General features: G+C 38.0%; 3 protein-coding genes across 6 annotated transcripts; 2 read left to right on the top strand and 1 right to left on the bottom strand.

Moving 5' to 3' along the window:
• Nucleotides 1-267: 267 nt before the first annotated feature.
• Nucleotides 268-9,626, top strand: Sos (Son of sevenless). 3 transcript variants are annotated; one of them, XM_071774791.1, is made up of 21 exons: nucleotides 268-880; nucleotides 1,471-1,734; nucleotides 1,860-1,943; nucleotides 2,014-2,094; nucleotides 3,985-4,134; nucleotides 4,216-4,424; nucleotides 4,484-4,667; nucleotides 4,745-4,991; nucleotides 5,088-5,327; nucleotides 5,404-5,767; nucleotides 5,856-6,045; nucleotides 6,132-6,368; nucleotides 6,501-6,656; nucleotides 6,760-6,942; nucleotides 7,016-7,133; nucleotides 7,207-7,496; nucleotides 7,567-7,783; nucleotides 7,856-7,969; nucleotides 8,042-8,169; nucleotides 8,531-8,774; nucleotides 8,854-9,626. In XM_071774791.1, the coding sequence occupies exons 1-21, from the start codon at nucleotides 773-775 to the stop codon at nucleotides 8,943-8,945; spliced, it is 3,900 nt and encodes a 1,299-aa protein (XP_071630892.1). In that variant the 5' UTR covers nucleotides 268-772; the 3' UTR covers nucleotides 8,946-9,626. The 3 variants fall into 3 exon arrangements, with proteins under 3 accessions (XP_071630892.1, XP_071630891.1, XP_071630893.1); XM_071774790.1 differs by having other exon boundaries at nucleotides 7,856-8,169; XM_071774792.1 differs by lacking the exon at nucleotides 268-880 and adding an exon at nucleotides 1,042-1,266 and having other exon boundaries at nucleotides 7,856-8,169.
• On the bottom strand, nucleotides 9,517-16,818 carry LOC139810898 (anoctamin-4). 2 transcript variants are annotated; one of them, XM_071774794.1, is made up of 14 exons: nucleotides 15,739-16,818; nucleotides 14,742-15,081; nucleotides 13,821-13,962; nucleotides 13,150-13,432; nucleotides 12,901-13,052; nucleotides 12,487-12,732; nucleotides 12,211-12,410; nucleotides 11,960-12,097; nucleotides 11,640-11,857; nucleotides 11,248-11,556; nucleotides 10,850-11,159; nucleotides 10,555-10,760; nucleotides 10,185-10,475; nucleotides 9,517-10,102 (listed from the first exon to the last, which is right to left on the bottom strand). In XM_071774794.1, the coding sequence occupies exons 1-14, from the start codon at nucleotides 15,838-15,840 to the stop codon at nucleotides 9,815-9,817; spliced, it is 3,225 nt and encodes a 1,074-aa protein (XP_071630895.1). In that variant the 5' UTR covers nucleotides 15,841-16,818; the 3' UTR covers nucleotides 9,517-9,814. The 2 variants fall into 2 exon arrangements, with proteins under 2 accessions (XP_071630895.1, XP_071630894.1); XM_071774793.1 differs by having other exon boundaries at nucleotides 13,821-13,969; nucleotides 14,743-15,081.
• Nucleotides 16,819-18,040: 1,222 nt separating this feature from the next.
• Lac (septate junction protein lachesin) lies at nucleotides 18,041-20,323 on the top strand. Its single transcript, XM_071774795.1, has 5 exons — nucleotides 18,041-18,540; nucleotides 18,739-18,980; nucleotides 19,089-19,345; nucleotides 19,428-19,831; nucleotides 20,170-20,323. Exons 1-5 carry the CDS (start codon nucleotides 18,498-18,500, stop codon nucleotides 20,289-20,291), a joined length of 1,068 nt encoding a protein of 355 aa, XP_071630896.1. The 5' UTR covers nucleotides 18,041-18,497; the 3' UTR covers nucleotides 20,292-20,323.
• Nucleotides 20,324-20,329: the final 6 nt, after the last annotated feature.

Below are 20,329 nucleotides of genomic sequence, written 5' to 3'. Positions count from 1 at the left end.
TCGGCTGGTCCGGAAAATATAACTTGTGCGGCAAATAAAATTTCGAGCCGAGCACGTCGTTATGACATGTCTCTATGAAAGTCTAGTAAAAATTTCGCAGGTCGGACGCGGACAAGAAGAAACGCGGTGACGTAGGGATCAGTGGGGATACTGGGGATTGGGCGAATTTGAAAACATCGGTGAGGTAATCGATCGATCGAACCAACTGCCCATCCCTTTACTCCTATTTATCGATAAATTGTCCGAAGGCGATTGTATGTATCGCGGATCGCGGGCCTCTCGCGGCCATCATAGAGAGGCTCAGTTCTCAGTTGCTCAATGCTCAGATGCTCAGTTCCCAACTTGCCACTTTGCCTGTTGCCAGCTCCAGTTTCTCGATGTCGGTGATGTTAACGCTGGTGCTTGTTACGGATTCAGGGAAAAATCACGGAATAAAGGGCGTGTAAGATGTGCGAGTGCCAGAGCTCTCGGACAGCTCGGACTCTTGGCTCGGTCACGGCCTCGGCCTCATCAGCCTCGGTGACGCTGCCGGGAACGACGAGCGCGTGGAACGCGAGAGCAGCGCACAGATACAATCGTCTGGCTTAGCTGTCGATCGTCGAGCACACTGTCAAGAGCAACGAAAGCCATCGGGCAATCGGGCGATCGGGCTGCCAGCGCGCAAGGAGACTGAGATGTTAAAGAGCTAAGGACCGCGGAACGACACCACGGACGTCTCGGCCGATTTCTCTACAATTAGACAAGCGCGCGTGACTCTCGAGCACTCGGTGAAATGTTTTCGTCGCCGGCGTCAGCGGTGGGCGAGCCGTCGGGCTACGACTTTCAGAAGGAGGAGAACGCTGCCAAGTGGAAGGGAGTGTTTGTCAACTCTCTGCGCAAGGTACATCTTTCGTTGCTCCGCTTCTTCGATTCCGCTCCGCAGTCCGCTGAGTCCGCTCCGCTCCTTGTCGCTTCATCTATCTCTATCTCCTTCTCTCTACCTCTCTCTATCTCTCTCCCTCTCTCCCTCCCTCCTTTTCGCTCGTTCCATGCCCCCGTCTTGTATACCTCGCTTTCTTGTCTTTTACTATCCCGTTCTATCCCCTCCATCTCACCCCCGCCTCTCCTTCTCGTGTTTTCGCGCTCCAGCGCTCGATCATTTTTCGTCCCAATGATTTTACGTCGAGGCTGGATCGATCAACGACACCGAGACCGACGACGTCATCGCCGTGCGCGGTCACCATATGATTTCTCAAATGCCTTCCCCTGTCTCAACATCGACGATTGGTAGATTTTTTTATATCGTATCCTCGCGCTTATCTCTAGTCTCCTACTCTGTCAACTCTCCGACGTTTGTCGACGTATATCTGTCCTAAAGTATATTTGGTAATATAATTGTGTATCTTTGGCCAATAATATAATTGATAACAACAATATACTACAAATACTTGCGTTAATAGCCAAGAAAAACATTTTCTCGTTACTTTATAGGTACTAGAACAAGTACATCCTAGTCTCGAAGCTCGCCAAGATGCCTTAGACTATGTGGAGAGTTTAATTTTAAGAATGCTAGGCATGCTTTGTGGACATCCACCTCCACAGACTCCTCAAGATGTAGAGGAAAGAGTAAGACGGACGTTTCCTACACCTATTGATAGATGGGCTCTTCGTGATGCGAGAGACGCTCTAGAGAAAGGGAAAAAGAAGTCGCCGTTAGTACTACCAGTTGACAAGATTCATCAGTTATTACAAAAAGTACATATTTATGGCACAGTTTATTTACACATTTGCATGCAAGTTCAAGAATCTTATGTAAAACCATGTAATCAAACTTGTGTAATTGTAATACATGTTTTTTTTTGTGTTTTTTTTTTTAATAGGAAGTGTTACAGCACAAAATTGACTCGCAAGTTAGCCTGTTTGTAGTCGGTGTTTTGGAATATATTTCTGCTGATATTTTGAAGGTTGGTAGTTGGTTGTTGTTTCTATTTTGAAAGAATTGCCTGGAAATATTTAACATTACTTTCTTTTCAGCTAGCTGGAAATTATGTCAAGAATATTCGTCACGTAGAGATTTCGTGTGAGGATATAAGAGTCGCGATGTATGCGGATATGGTAAGACATTGTTTGTAGAAATATGCAATTTGTCTTGTTTCTCCGTACTGCACCTTAATTAACCAACATCTACTCTGTATCGTGTCTTTTCATTTGCATTAAAAGACTGATTTGAGTATATCCTATATCCATATATATATATATATATATATATATATATATATATATATATATATATATATGCATATTTAAATTGTGAATATTAATATATATATGTGTTAAGTGTACCATGATACTAATAGTTTTATCATGTGATACTTGAAATATTTCGAATCAGTCTTATAAAATATCTAGACACAATGGTACACATAGTTTATGAGGCTTGTATAGAGGAAACGTGATTAAAACGAGTGGTGTTACATCGCATTAAATAGGCAGTAGAGAAATATAATACCTTGCTAGTAATAGTTTGCTTATTACTTGTCGATTCAAGTTAGTTTCCTTTATCCCACTTGCCTAATTCACTTGAAAATGCATCATCTAGTTTATATTGGCTTAAAATGGATAAAAAATGGAAATTGTAAATTTTTTTTCATACTCCGTAATTTGAAGTCTCTACTACTAGCAAGATAGCACACTAACGAATTTCAGAATTGGCTACACTAGGCTAATTGTGGCTGCATATATTCTATGCTTGATTACATGCTTTCCACTAATATATAACAACTCCAACCATGTTCATTCTTCGCTCATGCTGTTCTAGGTGGTACGTACTCGTGATTGCACAGAAAAGATTCAAGGTGTCATAATATTTTTTTGCTATCTTTGTATTGTTTTTAGAAAAAGTTACCTTTCATCTTACATCTCCTTTTTGTTTTTCTATTATTGTTTCTCAGCTTAAAAGACTTCTTATTGTTTCCTACTAGATAATTTATTGGAAAAATTGACTAGATAATCTATCGCAACTTTCGTTACATTATATACAAAAAAGATAAAATCATAATACTATTTAAATGAGTAAAATATGTGATTATAATGTCGCAATTACAAAATATCTAATTCATCTAGGAAAGACACTTTTATAATACTTCAATTGATTGCCCTAAGAAGATTTAAAATATGTCCGACATGTTTTTTAAATCGTTTTGATCATATTTTTCTAATTCGTGAATATAAATAAAATTCATAAATCAAGTTTAAGATTTTAAAATTAAAGAAAATATATTTAAGAACACAAGTTTTTTTTTCTTAATACAAAAGTTTTGGATAAATGCTTTATCTTGATTATCTAGTTGTTTTGTGCACAAATATTGTGTCATTTCCCTCTTGTTTCCCTCTTGTTTAACAACATATATAACTTACTGCTTGTTTAAAGAATTGCTTGTTGATATATTTCTTTTATACAATGTGTGCAGAATAAACATGTTTTAGCATCAACGTCAAACGTAACGTTAGAGCAAATTAAACATCAGTAAGCTTTCTTCAACTTTTTCATGTTTTCCACTTTTTTATAGCTATAGCCATAAAAGAAATATAATTTGTTAAAATTGCGTAATTCTTTCTATGTGCTAAGTATGTGTGTTTTTATCTTTTTTAAATGTAGAGAATTATTATAAAATGTAAATCATATACACGATATTACCATGTTTATGCTAATTATACTGTAGCATGTATTTAATAATATACATGTGAATATACATATTAACAAGAAGCATTTTAACGCATACAAATTGTTATGGAAAAATTTTAATAATAGCTTCTGTTGATCTTTTTTTATCACTTTTGTATTGCATGCTATTGCGGTGGTTATTTTTGTCATTGATACAAAATTATGATAAACATTCCAACTATTAAATATTCCATTTGCTATTTTTTTTTTTTTTTATATTGATGTTTGGGATATTAAAAATATTGGAAATAATTATTTGAAACAATGTAATTTATCAATAGGTACTGATGGACATGTTTCACCAAGATGATTGTACGGAAGGTCCACAAAGTAGCTTGAGTGCAGTTGTTTCGCAGACTTATGAAGAGTCTGTTCGAGATCTCATTCATGATGAACGACATTACATCCGTGACTTACATATGATTATCAAGGTAATAATGGCATAGATGTTGTGTTGGGGAATAAATAAAAATTTTATCGAGAAAGATTTAAAAAATAATTTCCATTATTAGGTATTTCGTGAAGAAATTGCCAAGTTAGCGCAAGATAAAAGCGAACTTGAGACGCTTTTCAGTAATATTACAGATATTTATGAAGTTACTATGACTTTACTCGGCAGTTTAGAAGATATAATGGAAATTACGGAAGAGAAGCAAACACTTACGGTTGGTTCGTGCTTTGAAGAATTAGCAGAGGCAGCAGAATTTGACGTTTATATTAAGTATGTATTATATTTGTGCGATATATGTAAAATTCTTACTAATTATATTTTATCTATAGATATGCGAAAGATATTAATAGTCCAGCTAGTCGGGAAGTTTTAACAAATTTATTGTCAAGACCGGAAGCTAGTACGGCTTTGCGGGCAGCAGGCCATGGTTTTAAGGAGGCTGTTAAATATTATTTACCAAAACTTTTGTTGCAACCTATATGGCATTGTTTCCTGTATTTTGATTACATAAAGGTACCTTTTTACTTTTGGTATGCGTATATACAAAATTATTTTTACAACAGTCTACTTTTTATATTTCAAAATCTCAGGTTTTACAGAAGCGCACACCTAATACAGAGGATGGCGAAACTCTGGAACAGGTGCAAGGTTTGTTAAGACCACTACAAATGGAATTAATGCAATCTGTAGCAAATCTTCCAAAAAAGGATACGGGCTTACGAATGCAGAGCAGAGCAAGAAGACAGGCGGCATTAGAGAAAACTAGTGAACTACAAAAGACTGTCGACGGTTGGGATCAAAGAGATATCGGGCAGTGTTGCAATGAGTTTATTAGAGGTAATAAAAAAATATTTCTTTATCTCTCGATATCTTCAACCATTTCTTTTAATCATTAGTAGTTATATATCATTATATAATGTTCATACATTACAGAGGATACATTGAAAAAGGTGGCTAGTAATGGACGAAGATTAACGGAAAGAAAGGCCTTGTTATTCGATGGTTTATTAGTATTGTGTAAACCAACTGGTAGTAAAAGAGTCAGTGTTACTGTTGCGGCAGGTATTGTTGCGGTCGGAGTAGGTGGACATTCGGCTCATCAAGGTGAACTCCGACTGAAAGAGAGACTTTTTATTAGAAAAGTCGATATTATTGATAGAGAAGATACTGAAGGTAAACGTATATACAACTCTATTGTAATTTTGTGTTAACGTTTGTAATCTTCCTAATTAAAATATTTTTTACATAGAATTAAAAAATGCTTTTGAAATTGCACCAAGGGACCACCCTAATGTTATTCTTGTTGCCAAATCTGTCGAAGACAAGAATAATTGGATGGCGGATTTAGTGATGTTGAATACAAAAAGTATGTTGGAAAGAACTTTAGATAGTATCCTCTTGGACGAGGAAAGAAAGCACCCATTGAGGCTACCTCCATCTCACTTGTATAAATTTACTGAACAAGATGGTCCAGAAAATATTGTTTTGGAGGCCAGGGAAAATGGTGGTGTTCCCTTGATTAAGGGCGCAACTTTGGTAAAATTAGTAGAGAGATTAACTTACCACATATATGCTGATCCAGCTTTTGTAAGAACATTCCTTACTACTTACAGGTAAGTAAAATGGTAGCATACTGTACCAATTCTTTTTACATATGAGATAAATTATTTATTAATGATTTATTTATTGTAACGATTACAGGAGTTTTTGCTCACCTCAAGAATTGTTAACATTGCTAATAGAAAGATTCGATATACCAGATCCTTCATTGGTCTATGGTGAAGAAGACAAACCTTCCGTATGTAAGATAGCTAGAGAAGATTGGAAAAGATATAGGAAAGAATTTTGTCAACCGGTGCAATTTAGAGTTTTGAACGTTTTAAGACACTGGGTTTGTAACATTTTTTAATTTTTCCTTACAGATTCTCTTACAATGTCATTATTCGCAGTTTTATTTTCTTACGTGAATTTTCTTAGGTGGATCATCATTTTTACGATTTCGAACGAGATAGAAATCTTTTAGAAAGATTGCAATTGTTTTTGGATACCGTTAGCGGTAAATCTATGCGGAAATGGGTTGATTCGGTGATAAAAATTGTACAAAGAAAATGCGAGCCGTCGGAACAACGACCCATCACATTTAGTTTTGAACGATCTCCTCCACCGATTGAGTGGCATCTTAAAGTTCCTGAGGAAGAATATGGAATACTTCAGGTATACGGATAATTTCTTCTTTAATTAATTAATTTATTTTTTTTATAATATCTCCCCAACACCTTGATACAATCAAGATATTTAATTAACATTACCAAAATTACCATTACTGAATCAACTTATAAATTACAGTTACATCCTATCGAATTAGCGAGACAATTAACACTATTGGAGTTCGATCTGTATAGAACGGTAAAACCTTCCGAGTTAGTTGGCTCTGTATGGACAAAAAAGGATAAGGAAAAAACATCACCGAATCTGTTGAAGATGATTAAACATACGACAAATGTAAGCTTTTATTTCAAGTCATCGTAAATATATCGTGATATAAAATGCCTGTTGTGTTACGTTACTATGCGACACTAATTTGATTTTTACTGCGGTTTAATAGTTTACAAGATGGTTAGAAAAGACAATAGTAGAGGCTGAAAATTTCGACGAGAGATTAGCCATTATATCACGTGCGATCGAAGTAATGATGGTGTTGCAAGATCTCAATAATTTTAACGGCGTTTTGGCCGTTATCAGTGCTATGGGATCGGCGTCGGTTTTCAGATTAAAATTTACATTTCAAGTATGAGCAAATATATAAAATTAAAATCAAAATTCTTGTATCAAACTATTTTTTTACATGGTTATTTTTATAGCAATTGCCAGCACGATTAGAAAAAGCATTGGAAGAAGCACGAGAGCTCAACAACGATCATTTTCGAAAGTATCAAGAGAAATTAAGATCTATCAATCCACCTTGCGTACCATTCTTTGGTAAGTATTACCAACATAATGACCCCTTGTCAGAGAATTACGACAGAAAGTTAAATTCTTTTTTCATTGTCAGGTATGTACTTGACTAATATTCTGCATATTGAAGAGGGAAATCCGGATTATTTACCGGCAAGTCCGGAGCTTATTAATTTTAGCAAACGTCGAAAAGTAGCGGAAATAACTGGTGAAATACAGCAGTATCAAAATCAACCCTATTGTCTTTTAGTGGAGTCTAGAATAAGACAATTTCTTGAAAACCTGTGTCCTTTTGATCCCAATATGAAAGATGCGGATATAAGCAATTATTTGTACAATAAAAGTTTAGAAATTGAGCCAAGAGGATGCAGGCAACCTCCACGATTCGTAAGCGTTTCATTGATACAGCATATCGAAATTGTCTTTCACGTTTTACATTTTTAAATTTTTGCAACAGCCGCGTAAATGGCCAGAATTGAACTTGAAATCGCCAGGAATCAAAGCCAGAAGCGGAAGATTACCAGCTCCGTTACATGTGGTAGCGTCTAGCGTAAGATTACACGATTCTTCAGCAGACACGTTTCCCCACGAATTACCGGAAACTCCTCCACATGGATCACAAATTACAGTTCCACACATAGTGGATCTCAGCGTTTTTGCGCCAGTCATATTCGGTATGCATCTAAATTTAAATCACGTATTAACAATAATTATATGAATATATAACTTTTGTCATTTTTCCGTAGCACCTGTGCCACCTCCAGCATCACCTAGTCCACCTAGTGGGTCAGCAATTTCGATTCCTTCATCGAGTAGCAGCCCTCAATCTCCTGGACCTTTGATTCCTTACCTTCATCAAAGTAATCACTTCAGCTTTAATATAAACACTATAAATAGCATGATAAGTGCTCCAACGTGTCTACCGTTGCCAGGTGGAAGCCCCAGTGCAATACCAACACCGTCGTCTCCCAATATACCTCCTAGCCAACTTCCACCACCTCTACCACCTAAACCACGAACTAAACCACGAGAAAATTCATGTAGCGGATCACCACAACAAGTAAGATTCCAAGATTAACTAACAATAAGATTCATTTAATTTGAAGAATTTTCAAATTCAATACCGAGATATCTCTATGTACTTAGCAAGATTTAAAAATATTACGAATTTAGATTTCCTCTCAAGGAAAATGTTGTATTTAAATCAAATTATTTTTCGTTTATTCGATAAAATTAGTGAAAAAAAAATCGATATTTACTGTATTGGATAATCTCAGATTTATCGACAGATTGCATCGAATTTATATTTCCGTATATTGCATTAATAGAGTAGAAATATCTCTGCACATCAAGATACATGAAAAATAGAACAAGTATTGATTTTCTTCGAGAAAGTAAGAAATTTGATTCAACAACTTTAGGCAAAACAAGCTCCAAACGCACCAATTCTCCCTCCGAGAGATGATATCTCACCACCGCCGTTACCACCACGACCTGTAACATTACCACCACGACTTCCAGCAACGCTAAACTCAAGTAGTTCGGCATTATTGACTCGCCGAAATTCCACGTTAGAAAATACATGCTGTACTATCGTTCATCCGCGGAGACATATGTCTTTCAATAGCCCTAGCCCTACAAAACTTCCACCAACGCAGCCTAACGGTGAGATATTATGTCGCGTTTATATAACGGATTATGTGTTCATATAACGGATATTTATTTTCGTACTATTGCGTTTCAGGATCAGTGACGCCGAGGTTACCACCAAAACCTTTACCGGGACGTCCACCTACTACCATGTTTAATTTTAACTCTCCTCCCGGACCTAGTTAAGTGTTGCCCTTCTCAGTTTTATTTTTTTACTTTGTTGAAAAAAAAAAAACATTTTCAGTCGCTGCTTAGTCCATTCGGTAAGTTATTAAAAGCTGAAATCTTCCTTGCCATACAAATTGTAAAAAAGGTCTGATAGATTGATGGATTGAGATTAAGTATTTATTATGATAAACCATTAAATATGAAAATATTAAAAATATTAAGTGGTAATTTGATAATTTTGACAACTATTTTGATAAATTTTCAAGTCTGTTGTTTGAAATAGCCAATGCTTTGTGATCACCATATTTTACAATCTTACCGAATAGACTATGCTCAATATCAGTTACCTGAATGCTTCCTTCCTTTAAATCCCCGTCTCTCCTTCAAACACAACTGTGATATAGTTTCCATTAAAAAATATGTTAATGTAATTAGACATTTAGATTTTAAAGTAATAGACGTAAGAAAGTGACGTGTACCGAAATGAATATATATATATATTGAGAGGGAAAGGGAGAGAGACAGGGAGAAAGAGAGGAAGAGGGAGGGAGAAGGGGGAGAGAGAGAGAGGAGAGAGAAAATACATGTATATTATTATAAATATATTCTATATATATATATATATATACATAATAGATTGTAATAATTTCTAGGAAAAAAAATATGGCATTATGTAAAATAAAAAAGTATATTATGTAACAGTATGTTTGTAATTTTTACCTTACATCTGCGTTTTTTACAGTGCATCTGGTAATAATTAGGGGCGAGAATGTTGAAAAGCGTAAGTGTAAATTTATTATAGGACTTGGACTTATATAATATAAGTTATTTGGAAATGATACTGAAAATAGGAAATGTTTACATAATAGAGAAGATTTGGCTTGATTTTATGGGACTTGCCATACTGTGGAGCTATCGCTGCGTTTACTATGCCTAACATCAGCGTGAGTATCTAGAGCGTCGCTCAATTTGCTGAATCGTCTAGCCCAGCTTCCTCTACCGATACTTCCCGCCTCTCTTAAAACCGAAAGTAAATCGTCTTCGTCTTCTTTCCCTTTTATTTCCTTTTCGTACTTTTCTTCCTGAGCGATCAATCGTTCGCGTTGCAGCTGAGTTGTCAGAGAATGCGGTACAGCCGGTATCACGTAACTCATAATACCGGTAAGTGCGAAAACCTGTAAAAAAAAAGTATTCCCTCCATCGAAACAATCAATTTATTATCTCTATATTAATTAGTAAAAGAACGAGTCGACTTACAACGTGCTCGAAGACAACGACGAAAGCTAAACGCGCGGCGAAAACGTGCCAGTACTGTGGGCTAAGTCCGTAAGGATCATTAGAGTGATCTGGACCATTTCTGTAGCCTCTGTACTGACACGTCTCTGGATGTTCGCCATCTATGTCGCTCTTCATATCGTCGCGATAATCGGAAGTATTAAATTCTGACAGAGAGCTATCGATGTAACCCACCAAATCTTCAGTGGGCGAATAAACGAACGTGTACACGCTTCGTGGGATAAAGTCGGATGTGTACGCGATAACAAAGGCCTGGAACATGTATATTTTGTAACCGAGGGCTAGAGCGACTTGTGCGATTCGATAAATTTGTTTATATGTGCGTGCGTACATTCGATACCACCGCCACGTAAGTTACACCCCTAAGAATACCGGACCAAGCGCCAATATCTTCTACTCGCTCGGCTAACGGTCTCCGAGCCTCCTTAACCATTTTGTACGCGTCTAATCTTATCTCAGCGATATTATTCAGTAAAGCGAATAGAGGCGCTAATGGGAACGCTGCTACGAATAATGTTACAAATCCATACTGCAGAACTATAAATAACATAAAAAGGCAAAAATATATCTGTAAAAGATATCTGTAAAAAGGTATCTCTCTGTAAAACGCATAATATGTGACTCACTCATCTCTAAATATTCATCGAATAAAGCTAATCTTCCTGGGTCTTGAAGCTGATAATCTTTCTCCCAACAGGTGTATCTTCTATCATGGTTCTTTGTCGCCGCGACTTGCGTTCTCTTGCGCCACCAATTCCACAATTTCGGCGATAAGATTTCGACAAAATTATTGAAGCATTGCTTACCGACCATTATAATCGCAAGTTGAATACAGACTTCCGAAAGGCAACCAGCGGGATCGCATACGTCCGTTTTAATACGGTAAAATTCCGAGGCTCTCGCATCTGCATCGCCAGGATGGACGAAAAATCTCCCCTAAAATAAATTAACGATGATGCTCGAACTGAAGCTCAAACAGCAGTGTTCGTGTCGCAATGTCATATGTTAATAATATACCTTATACCTTAAAAAAGGCGATGTAAATCAAAGAAGAGTAAAAGTTGACGAACTCGAATAAAAAGATTTTAAATGTATAACTGGCCTCGTATTCCGTCTGCGTTCTCGGATTTTCCATATTGACCATCCAACGAGCCAGCCGATGATATATTCGCGTGAGTATCATTATTATTACCAAGTTAATGAGGGCGGCGGTTATGGAAGTGAATATTTTCGCGTGTCTTTTTAAAAAACTACCGCTTGCACCGTAAAAGACGGCAACCAACGAAATGCGATACACTATCGTCCCTAAAACCGCTCCGAGGACTACGCATATCTGCGCAAAAAAGTATCAACGATAATATAATCTATGACGAAATATTGCATGTCGAAGAAAATGGAAATGCGTGATATAATTACCATAAAAAATACTATTGAGCCAGTAGCCAAATATCGAACGGCTTTAGACCACGCGGGTAAATACGGTTCTTTTTCCTTCGTTACGGGATTTATCCGGAACGTTTTAACAGACGTCTCGAATTCAGGTCTGGGCTCTTCGTCGTATTCGGCGTTTTGAAGATCCCATTCCCAAACGAGCACGGCTTGTCGCCGTTTCCATAGCTCGAGAAACGTGGTAGCTATTACAGCAATGTCGGACAAATTAAAGCGAACACGTTAAAACGTGCGTAGATACGCACGATTGTGTGGAAGCAGGTATTTAACTCTATTTCAAATCTTACCCCAGAAAGACATAAAAATAGCGAAGAAGACAGTCGCGGGATTGTCAAATAAGTAAGTCAACTTCGAGAATATACAGGAATCGCCGAGTTTTTGATAGTTACATGCTCTATCACAAAGAGGACACAAAGTAATATTTCCTGAAATGTTGCGTTACATAAAATTAAAAATATTATAGACATTGCAGAATAATTTTTCGAGAGAGTTTGCGAGACTTTTATTGTACAAAAATATTGCAATGACGAATATTTACCAGCTATATTAGAATTGCATATTTCTTTGCTGGGAATATTGTCTTCACCCTCCATGCTTCCAAGACCGTAAACGAAGCATAAAAGTCCTACCACTGCTGGTGGATATAAGCATTTCGTGTAAAATCCTAGCCACGCGAAGTAAAGAGCGATTTTCTCGCCAAAATATCGTCTTATTAACCATAACGGCTGTTTCTTATACCTATAAAGATGTATGAAAAAAATCTCAAATATTTTATTATGCAACATTGAACACTCAAAGTAATATTTTTTACTACCATTGCGCGGGTCTTGCCCATATTAAGTACAACAGGTATCTATCAAGAATCTCTCCGTTGCGCATAGGTTTATTATAAGGACCCTCGTGCAAAGGAAAACAATCGACATACGTTCCGTCCGCTAAAAGCCTACGAATACCAGATTTTTCATGGTTCTCGTCGTATCTCGCTCGCAATAATATCTGCATCACTATTAACGATCTCTGAGCGGGCGTATAAGCATTATCCCTTTCCTTTACGATAAACCTGCCAAACATCAAGGTTAATCAAGGATAATCAAGTTCGACGATAGCATATATAGCTCTCTCTCTCTCTATATATATATATATATATATATATATATGTATATATATATATATATATATATATATATATATGTATATATACGATAATAATTTCGCATTATTTAAATACCTTTCCTCACGATCGCCGGAATCTATGTAGTCATAAAAATGTGGTTCCTCGGGATATTTCGACGTATCCCAAGTATGAATTTTATGTATCCATTTGGACCACCGCGCCCATCGCGCCCAGAATTTCGATACTTCTTTGGTACCGTCTGTATCCTGTTTTTTGTTTTAATTCGGATATTATTTACGTGGTATAGAATACGACACCTATAGAACATGCCTAATGTATGTCTGGTTTTCGTAAAAGACGTACCCAAGTTTTCATAGGGATCGTTCTGAATCTCTTTGTGGGTAGTTTTAGACTCATTATTTCGGCGTATTGCACTTTGATTTTCCAAGGTATATGTAATTTTAAGAAATACGTTTTTCCGTCAAATGAGCTCTCTTTTGGCTCGAGCTCTAGTTGCAGACCTTCTTTCAAAAGATTCTGTTGAAATACTCGTCTCTGTTCTCGCCGACGAGCTTCTAATTCAGTCATTACTCCTTCGTTCTCTTCCTGGTAGACTAACACTATATCGATTCTTCGTTGGCCGTCGCTAAAATTAAATCGAGTCGATTAATAAATAATTAATCGCGAAACATTAAAAAAGGTGAACCAATTTTGATAACAATGCTTCGTCTCGCATATGCATGTTTTATATTGAGTAGTTTCTAAAAATAAGGCACCTCCGAAATAAACGCCCTTCGCATTTTCTATCCCCGAGTTGGTCTTTCCCCTTGTGCATCAAGTAACGATAAAAAAATGATAAAACAATCGCTAACATTCTAGATAATTGTATTAAGCTTGTAATAATAGAAACGAGAAACTGAGTGCCTATGTCCGTCTATATATATGTATATGTCTCGTCACTTAATTGTCTAAAGCGCAAACGAGGGTGAACCAAAATAACTCGTGACATATCGCCGTGGTAGACAATTACTCACCGAAAATAAAGTAGTTCGGGATCGATTCCCGTTTCTTTCGGCGGCAACGAATCCCCGGTGGTTTCGGCGAAATCAAGCGAAACTGGCGTTTCCGGTAGCGAAGGGTTAATTTCCGGAGAGGTGGGTGCCGTGAGTTTGGGACCTTGCTCAGTTTCAACAGAATTATTATAATCTTTAGTACGCGTTTGCGGCTCATTTTGCGTTGACGTAACCGCGTTAACATTTGTCTAATAATTTCGTTGGAAATGCCGCGGCGTTTACTTGGCAAATTATAGCGAAAATTGATAACAACGTATACATATTGTAAATGTTCTTTAAGCCCCATTGCGCGCGATTTGCTTCACCTTGAAAGCATCCTTACAATAATATCTATAATTTCGCGGCATAGTTTCGCAAAAGTAGGATGGTATTACGAAAAAGAGCAAAAAGTTAGTAACCAGGAAGTTAGAGCGCGCATTCGTACGGTGATAAAGCCGAGTCAAACGTTGCATTATTAATATCCGATATTCGTGACACGTTGACATTCGTACGCATATTGATCGAGGTTTACTGACATAGCTTTATTGCTGTTATAGACAACCGCGGGTTTCCACGAGAGACTCGTTTTATTCTTTCTATACATCTATACATATATGTCGCGTAGGTCGTATGTCGTATCGAGCACCCAGCTTATGTGTCTAACAAATTCCGTATTATTAAAACGTTATATAACGCGATTGTAGGTAAAATTAACTTTCCCATATTGTCGAGCAAACGTGGAATCTCATGCCTCACGTGGTTAAAGCTCGGAGAAACTGGAAACCGTTGACATCGAGATCGTTCGATATCGAACGTACCGCGTCAGCCGTGCATCGGCCTTGAAATTAAATCCCGCCGTTGCTTATAGCGCGTGGTTCGATTAAACACTAAATTAATTCTTACCGAAGGCATCCTGCGCGATTAAATTCGTTCCAGATGGATACACCGCGCTGGCTCTCGACAATTTTCTCTTGACACTCGCCGGCGTTTCACCGGGCAGCGAGCCGTTTTTGTCGGGCTCACAAATGATGTCTCTATTGGAGTAGACGGACGAGATCAATTCCGCAGATTTCGGCGCATTGCGAGACCCATTGTAGGTCCTGGCCGATTTAGCCGAGGACGCGCGAGAGCTGTTTCCAGAGCCGCTCGATTTCTCGTCGTTGAATTGATGCTCGACTGGGCTATTATCGTCGGGATGAAGAAAAGTGCCCCAACTGCTAGGCCTTCGAACGTGGTGGTTTGGCTAAAATTATTCAGACAAAGCTTACAGAGCTTTTCCAATGGATCATCATTACCTCCGCTAGCTCGTGTGTCCTATTCATATCCTCGTCTCGGTCATAAAAAATGTCGCAAAAAGTCATATTATCGGTGCTTTAATCTGATAATGGAATCGGTGTGTGGTGACGCACACGGTGCGAGCAAAAGACAGAAATTAGTTCGCGAAGAATAAAATGGAGCAGAGGATCGATATCTTAATCACCTTTAAACATAAAAAATCAACATGAGTTCTCGCTAACGAAAAAGTGTACTACGCAGCGAAAAAGGAACAGCGTATTACGGTAATTACGCCAGTAATTAGACTCGACGAGATAGATTCGAGATAATGAGTACTTTAGGCCTTGCCCCTTGATGAGATGACAGATGCAGATATCGATCCGAGTTGTTTAGAATGTTTAGATGTATTATTAAGATACGTGCATCCTTTCCGTTCAGATGACGATCACTTACAATTAGATATTCTCGAAGCGCGAACGTAAACTCGTAAACACGTAAATGTTTCGCGTTATCATTCATTTTTCATTTTAATTCTCTATATACATATATGTGCTCGTGCTACACACTTCGGGGATGTAGTACTTGGCATATTTATATATATGTATATTACTAAGCGATAACTCACTATGAGAAATATTCTCACATGCGCGGGATGCAAAACCGATTTTTGGAACGGTGCTAAGTATACCTGGCTGTCATCGTCTACTTGCAGCTTCTTATCATCCATGTCGATCTCTTCGTGTTTCTTTTAATTAAGTACGTTCGCGAAGACCGGAAGACTTCCGATGGACAGTGTTCGGAGCAGTGGTCGATTGGTCCGATAACATTTTTTCTCTTGTCGAAAACAACGATTTTTCACGGTGATTGTTCCAAAACGATCATTTACCGATCAGCGCGCGACGCGCGACGAATCGAGAAGCGTTCTTCATTTCCCACAAGAATCATTTCGGGACGGAATTTGATATTTCCGTAACGCCCGTAGCGCCGTTTAGATATCCGTCGAAACGCTACCGCAGACACTTCCGGCGAGCTTCCTTGATCACGTCTGATAGTTAATCGCGCAGTTAAGAAAACGAGCATTGATCAGTGTCGATAGCTTGGTCGCGGCGGTGACCTCGCATCGGTTGAACAGTCGTTCAATTATGAATGGAGCACGAATCAACCTCGCTCGAAGAAACGCGGTGGTGCGGTCAACGTTTTGGTTTTGTACTCGAAATGCCCTTATAGAGGTACGAGAGAGAAGACACTTGAAAGAAGCCTCGTTCATTTAATCACCTCGAAGATGTTTTTATGCGGAACATGATCGTTGGTATCGAGTGCATTTGCTACTTTACGGATTCGACACATTTAGATTAATCGTTTTTACACATTGTCATCCACTATTTGCCTTCGTTATTCCTTCAACTTGTCATCTTTCAATATCCTCGAGTTTTAACAATACTTTTCAAAATTACTATTAAAATTTTATTTACTTTTTCTCCTTTATATCTCTCTTTAAATCGCTGGTTGTGACGAGCAGCTAACTCGACGATTTCGGAATTAAAATAGATTTCGGATTTGAATACTGAAGTACGCGCGCGTTCGTTATATCTTTTGGTCTTTTTGAACTGTTGGAGAACACGAATTAGCGTGAACAAATCGTCCTCGATCGAATCGTCCTCGATTCGCGACGGTGGTGTGAGATGTACTGACCACAGAGGACAACAGGATACTTATATATCGCGTACATATCGCACGTATGTCCCTTATCTACGTGATCGCACACATTCTACGAGGGTGTACATGTGCATTACCTTCGCCTTCGGGGGAGGGGGGGGGGCGAAGATTTCACCCATCGCGGGGGTGGAAATGGCCGAGCGGTGGAATGTCGAGGCTTTCGGAATTGCTATGGTTACCCGATGGACACAACATATGTGTTACATATGTCGCATTAAACGCATCATCGACTCTTCCTTTAAGCTTGAACTTGAAGCGTTGGCTTCGCGGACCATATAGACGGCATAAAAACGCGCATGATCTACGCCATTCTATATACGCGACGTTCGTGTTTGCCCTTTTGTCACGCGCAAATATTAATAAACCGAAGGTTACTCCTTCACGTTGGAATATCTCTTATTAGGAAATTATTGCATTTGTATTTCAATCATTGAGTGCTTGTTTGAGCAAACCTACATTATTTTCCTGTCTCGATTACTATCCCGTATCGGCGGAATTAGATCTGAATAATGAGACGCGTATATACAAAAAATTCTTGAGTTTCAATCAATATCAAAGATTTATTATAGACTTTTTTCAAAAAACTTTATTCAAAATCTATGAGCAAAAACGATTATCTGATGAGATCGCTCATAGAGCGATACTAAAATCAATATTTTACAAAAATTGACAAAAAATGAAAAATTTAAATATATTAATAGTTTGTGTGTATTAACAGTCAACTATTTTAACGTAGTCAACCTTTTTCGCTTGTTACTCGGTATACATCAGAACGTATATTAACTCGTAAACTTTATTGATTTTGTTTAAATACATATATTTCATATTTTTATACTTGTGATATTTGTTTTCTTTTCCTTTCTATTGTTCTTTTTTCTTTTCATTATTAACTTTGTATGTATGTATGTATGTATATGTATATTCGTACCTAGCTTTTATTTTCGCATGCAGTACATTAAAAGAATTTTTCCGTCATCAAGTAAATGAAACGTCGGTCGACTATATTAGTCAGAATTGAAATATTATATAGGAATTATCGAAATACAAAAAATTTGAATAAAAATATCAAGTCTCTGTTCCATTATCCTTTGCACAAAAATTTTACTCGCGAGGCAACCTTTTAACGCCTTAATTTGAACGAGGCTGTTGGAATGTTCAAATCAATCGCGAGAATGATCGAGTTGCGTCAATAATTTATGGAGAGTATTCGTAAAACGTTTTACCGACTAGTTAGAATTTCGTAATTATCAGTTGCAATTTTAAATCAATTTAGGTAGATTGATAATCTCGGTGAAAATCCAAATTAGTGATGAATCGAGATTTAGTCTCGCGCTTGACTAAAGACGTAGCATCATTCGCCATATTTACAACGCTTGGTGCGTCAACCCGTCAACAGACACCTCTGTACCGTCTGCAGATGCTTTGCGACTTTGCGCGCCCGTGCCCCGTACACGCCTATAGAGAACCAAGTTTTGTGTGCGCGCGTTACGTTTCCCTCGTGCCGATCTCTCATCATTTCGCGACAGTCGAACGTTTGTTTCAACTTAAATAAGGAGGAAAGAAAGGAGGAAGGATTCTATGCTCGAAAACGAGAGCGGCAAGCGCATCATAGGGAGAGGCTAAACGCTCCGGATTGAGACTCAAGTACCGTGTGTTGGGCGTGTCATAATGCGTGCTATTCTAGCCTTAATATGCGTGTTTCTACAAACGGGTAAGAACATTTGTCCAACGCAAATTTCGCACGCACGTCACGTACGCGATCGTTCCGTTGTGATAGCGCCATATTTTTTCCAACTGGAATAATTCCCTTTTGTCGTTCGACGATGCATGCCATGCCGTGCCGATGTAGCTTGACATTTCTCAGCCAGCAAGTGACAAATCATAGACATTTATACCGTTGCTGTTTCAGTTGCGGCTCAACGTACTCCGACAATATCTTACATATCGCAGGAACAAATTAAGGATATCGGGGAAACGGTAGAACTGCATTGCTCCGTTCAGTACGCGCAGGAGTATCCCGTCTTGTGGATAAAAGTTAATAGAGAAAACGTACACGAGCAAGTGGCACTTTCTACCGGCACTGCGTTGATAATCAGAGACAGTAGATTCGCCCTTAGGTATGATACAGCGTCCACCACTTACCAATTACAGGTAAGATTTCATTGGAATGTTGTTCCGCCTCCTAATCGAACCTACCTTCGTTGATCAAGTTTTAAGCATTAAATATGGGATATGGGTTTAATACGTCTCACATTTTAGGTTAAAGACATACAAGAAACGGATGCCGGATACTATCAATGTAGAATACAAATATCTGTAAATAATCTCATAAGCGCGGAAGTGGAATTACAAGTCCGTAGGCCACCGATAATTAGCGACAACTCGACCCAATCGCTGGTAGTTAGTGAGGGACAACCTGTCCTATTGGAATGCTACGCCAATGGCTTTCCGCCGCCAAGAATATCGTGGCGTAGAGAAAACAATGCTATTTTGCCTACCGGGGGATCGATCTATCGGTACGGCAACTAAATTAAATTATTATTATTAAATACTTGGCAAACAATATTTCATGTATCATGTAATCCGAAAATATTGCAGTGGCAACACGTTAAAAATATCTTTCATACGGAAAGAGGATCGCGGAACGTATTATTGCATCGCTGAGAATGGCGTTGGACGCGGTGCCAGACGTAACATTAACGTAGAGGTGGAATTCGCGCCGGTAATCACAGCTCCTAGGCCACGACTCGGACAAGCTTTGCAATACGATATGGATTTGGAGTGTCACGTAGAAGCATATCCTCCGCCAGCTATCATCTGGCTCAAAGACGACGTACAGTTGTCAAATAATCAGCATTACAGCATATCACATTTTGCAACCGCGGATGAATATACTGACACAACGATTCGAGTTATTACTATTGAAAAACGACAATATGGAGAATATGTGTGTCGTGCAGCCAACAAACTGGGTACTGCTGAAACGAAAGTTGAACTTTTCGGTAAGAGAATACAAAAAAAGAAGACTCGTGTATTTCTGTGTATTGTATGTAGCTGTAGATAACGTTCGAATCTAGTTGAAACAATTAACTATATTGGAAACAAATTTTTTATCAATATGTTGACTGTGCATGATAACAGTGAAATCATGCATCATGCATCATTTTCATCATATTATCTCAGTTATGAATTTCAATCTTCAATTTATATCAATGTGTATCTCTCTATATCTTAGTCTAATTTAACATCTTTCGATCCTTTGTTTTCTTTTCCTTAGCCAGCCAATTTTTATTTTCGTAGCTAGCATGTATTAGATTTGTTCCCTCTTTTGTTTGCGCAGAAACCATTATCCCTGTTTGCCCGCCAGCTTGTGGTCAAGCTCATTATGGAACTGGCGTAGTTCCAGTTTCTTCCGGACCTTTGGTAGTTCTAGTTTTATTAATTACAATGATAATGAGGTAAGTCATGTTTTATATATTTTCTTGCAATAATGATAGCTT

This window comes from Temnothorax longispinosus, chromosome 4, assembly GCF_030848805.1.
Source record: "Temnothorax longispinosus isolate EJ_2023e chromosome 4, Tlon_JGU_v1, whole genome shotgun sequence".
NCBI classification, from domain to species: domain Eukaryota; kingdom Metazoa; phylum Arthropoda; class Insecta; order Hymenoptera; family Formicidae; genus Temnothorax; species Temnothorax longispinosus.
The sequence above is the reverse complement of the archived record's forward strand: the minus strand, read 5'-3'. Positions and strand labels throughout refer to the sequence as shown.

Bases quoted from the DNA above. Each gene is read 5' to 3' on its own strand.
- Sos (XM_071774790.1), top strand. From the start codon at position 773: ATGTTTTCGTCGCCGGCGTCAGCGGTGGGCGAGCCGTCGGGCTACGAC. The intron at 881-1,470 runs GTACATCTTTCG...GTTACTTTATAG, and splicing joins TTGTCAACTCTCTGCGCAAG to GTACTAGAACAAGTACATCC. The intron at 4,425-4,483 runs GTATGTATTATA...TTTTATCTATAG, and splicing joins GAATTTGACGTTTATATTAA to ATATGCGAAAGATATTAATA.
- LOC139810898 (XM_071774793.1), bottom strand. From the start codon at position 15,840: ATGGATGATAAGAAGCTGCAAGTAGACGATGACAGCCAGGTATACTTA. The intron at 11,858-11,959 runs GTAAGATTTGAA...TTGCTGTAATAG, and splicing joins TATTTTTATGTCTTTCTGGG to CTACCACGTTTCTCGAGCTA. The intron at 10,761-10,849 runs GTGAGTCACATA...TGTTATTTATAG, and splicing joins CGATGAATATTTAGAGATGA to TTCTGCAGTATGGATTTGTA.
- Lac (XM_071774795.1), top strand. From the start codon at position 18,498: ATGCGTGCTATTCTAGCCTTAATATGCGTGTTTCTACAAACGG. The intron at 18,541-18,738 runs GTAAGAACATTT...TTGCTGTTTCAG, and splicing joins ATGCGTGTTTCTACAAACGG to TTGCGGCTCAACGTACTCCG. The intron at 19,832-20,169 runs GTAAGAGAATAC...TTGTTTGCGCAG, and splicing joins AACGAAAGTTGAACTTTTCG to AAACCATTATCCCTGTTTGC.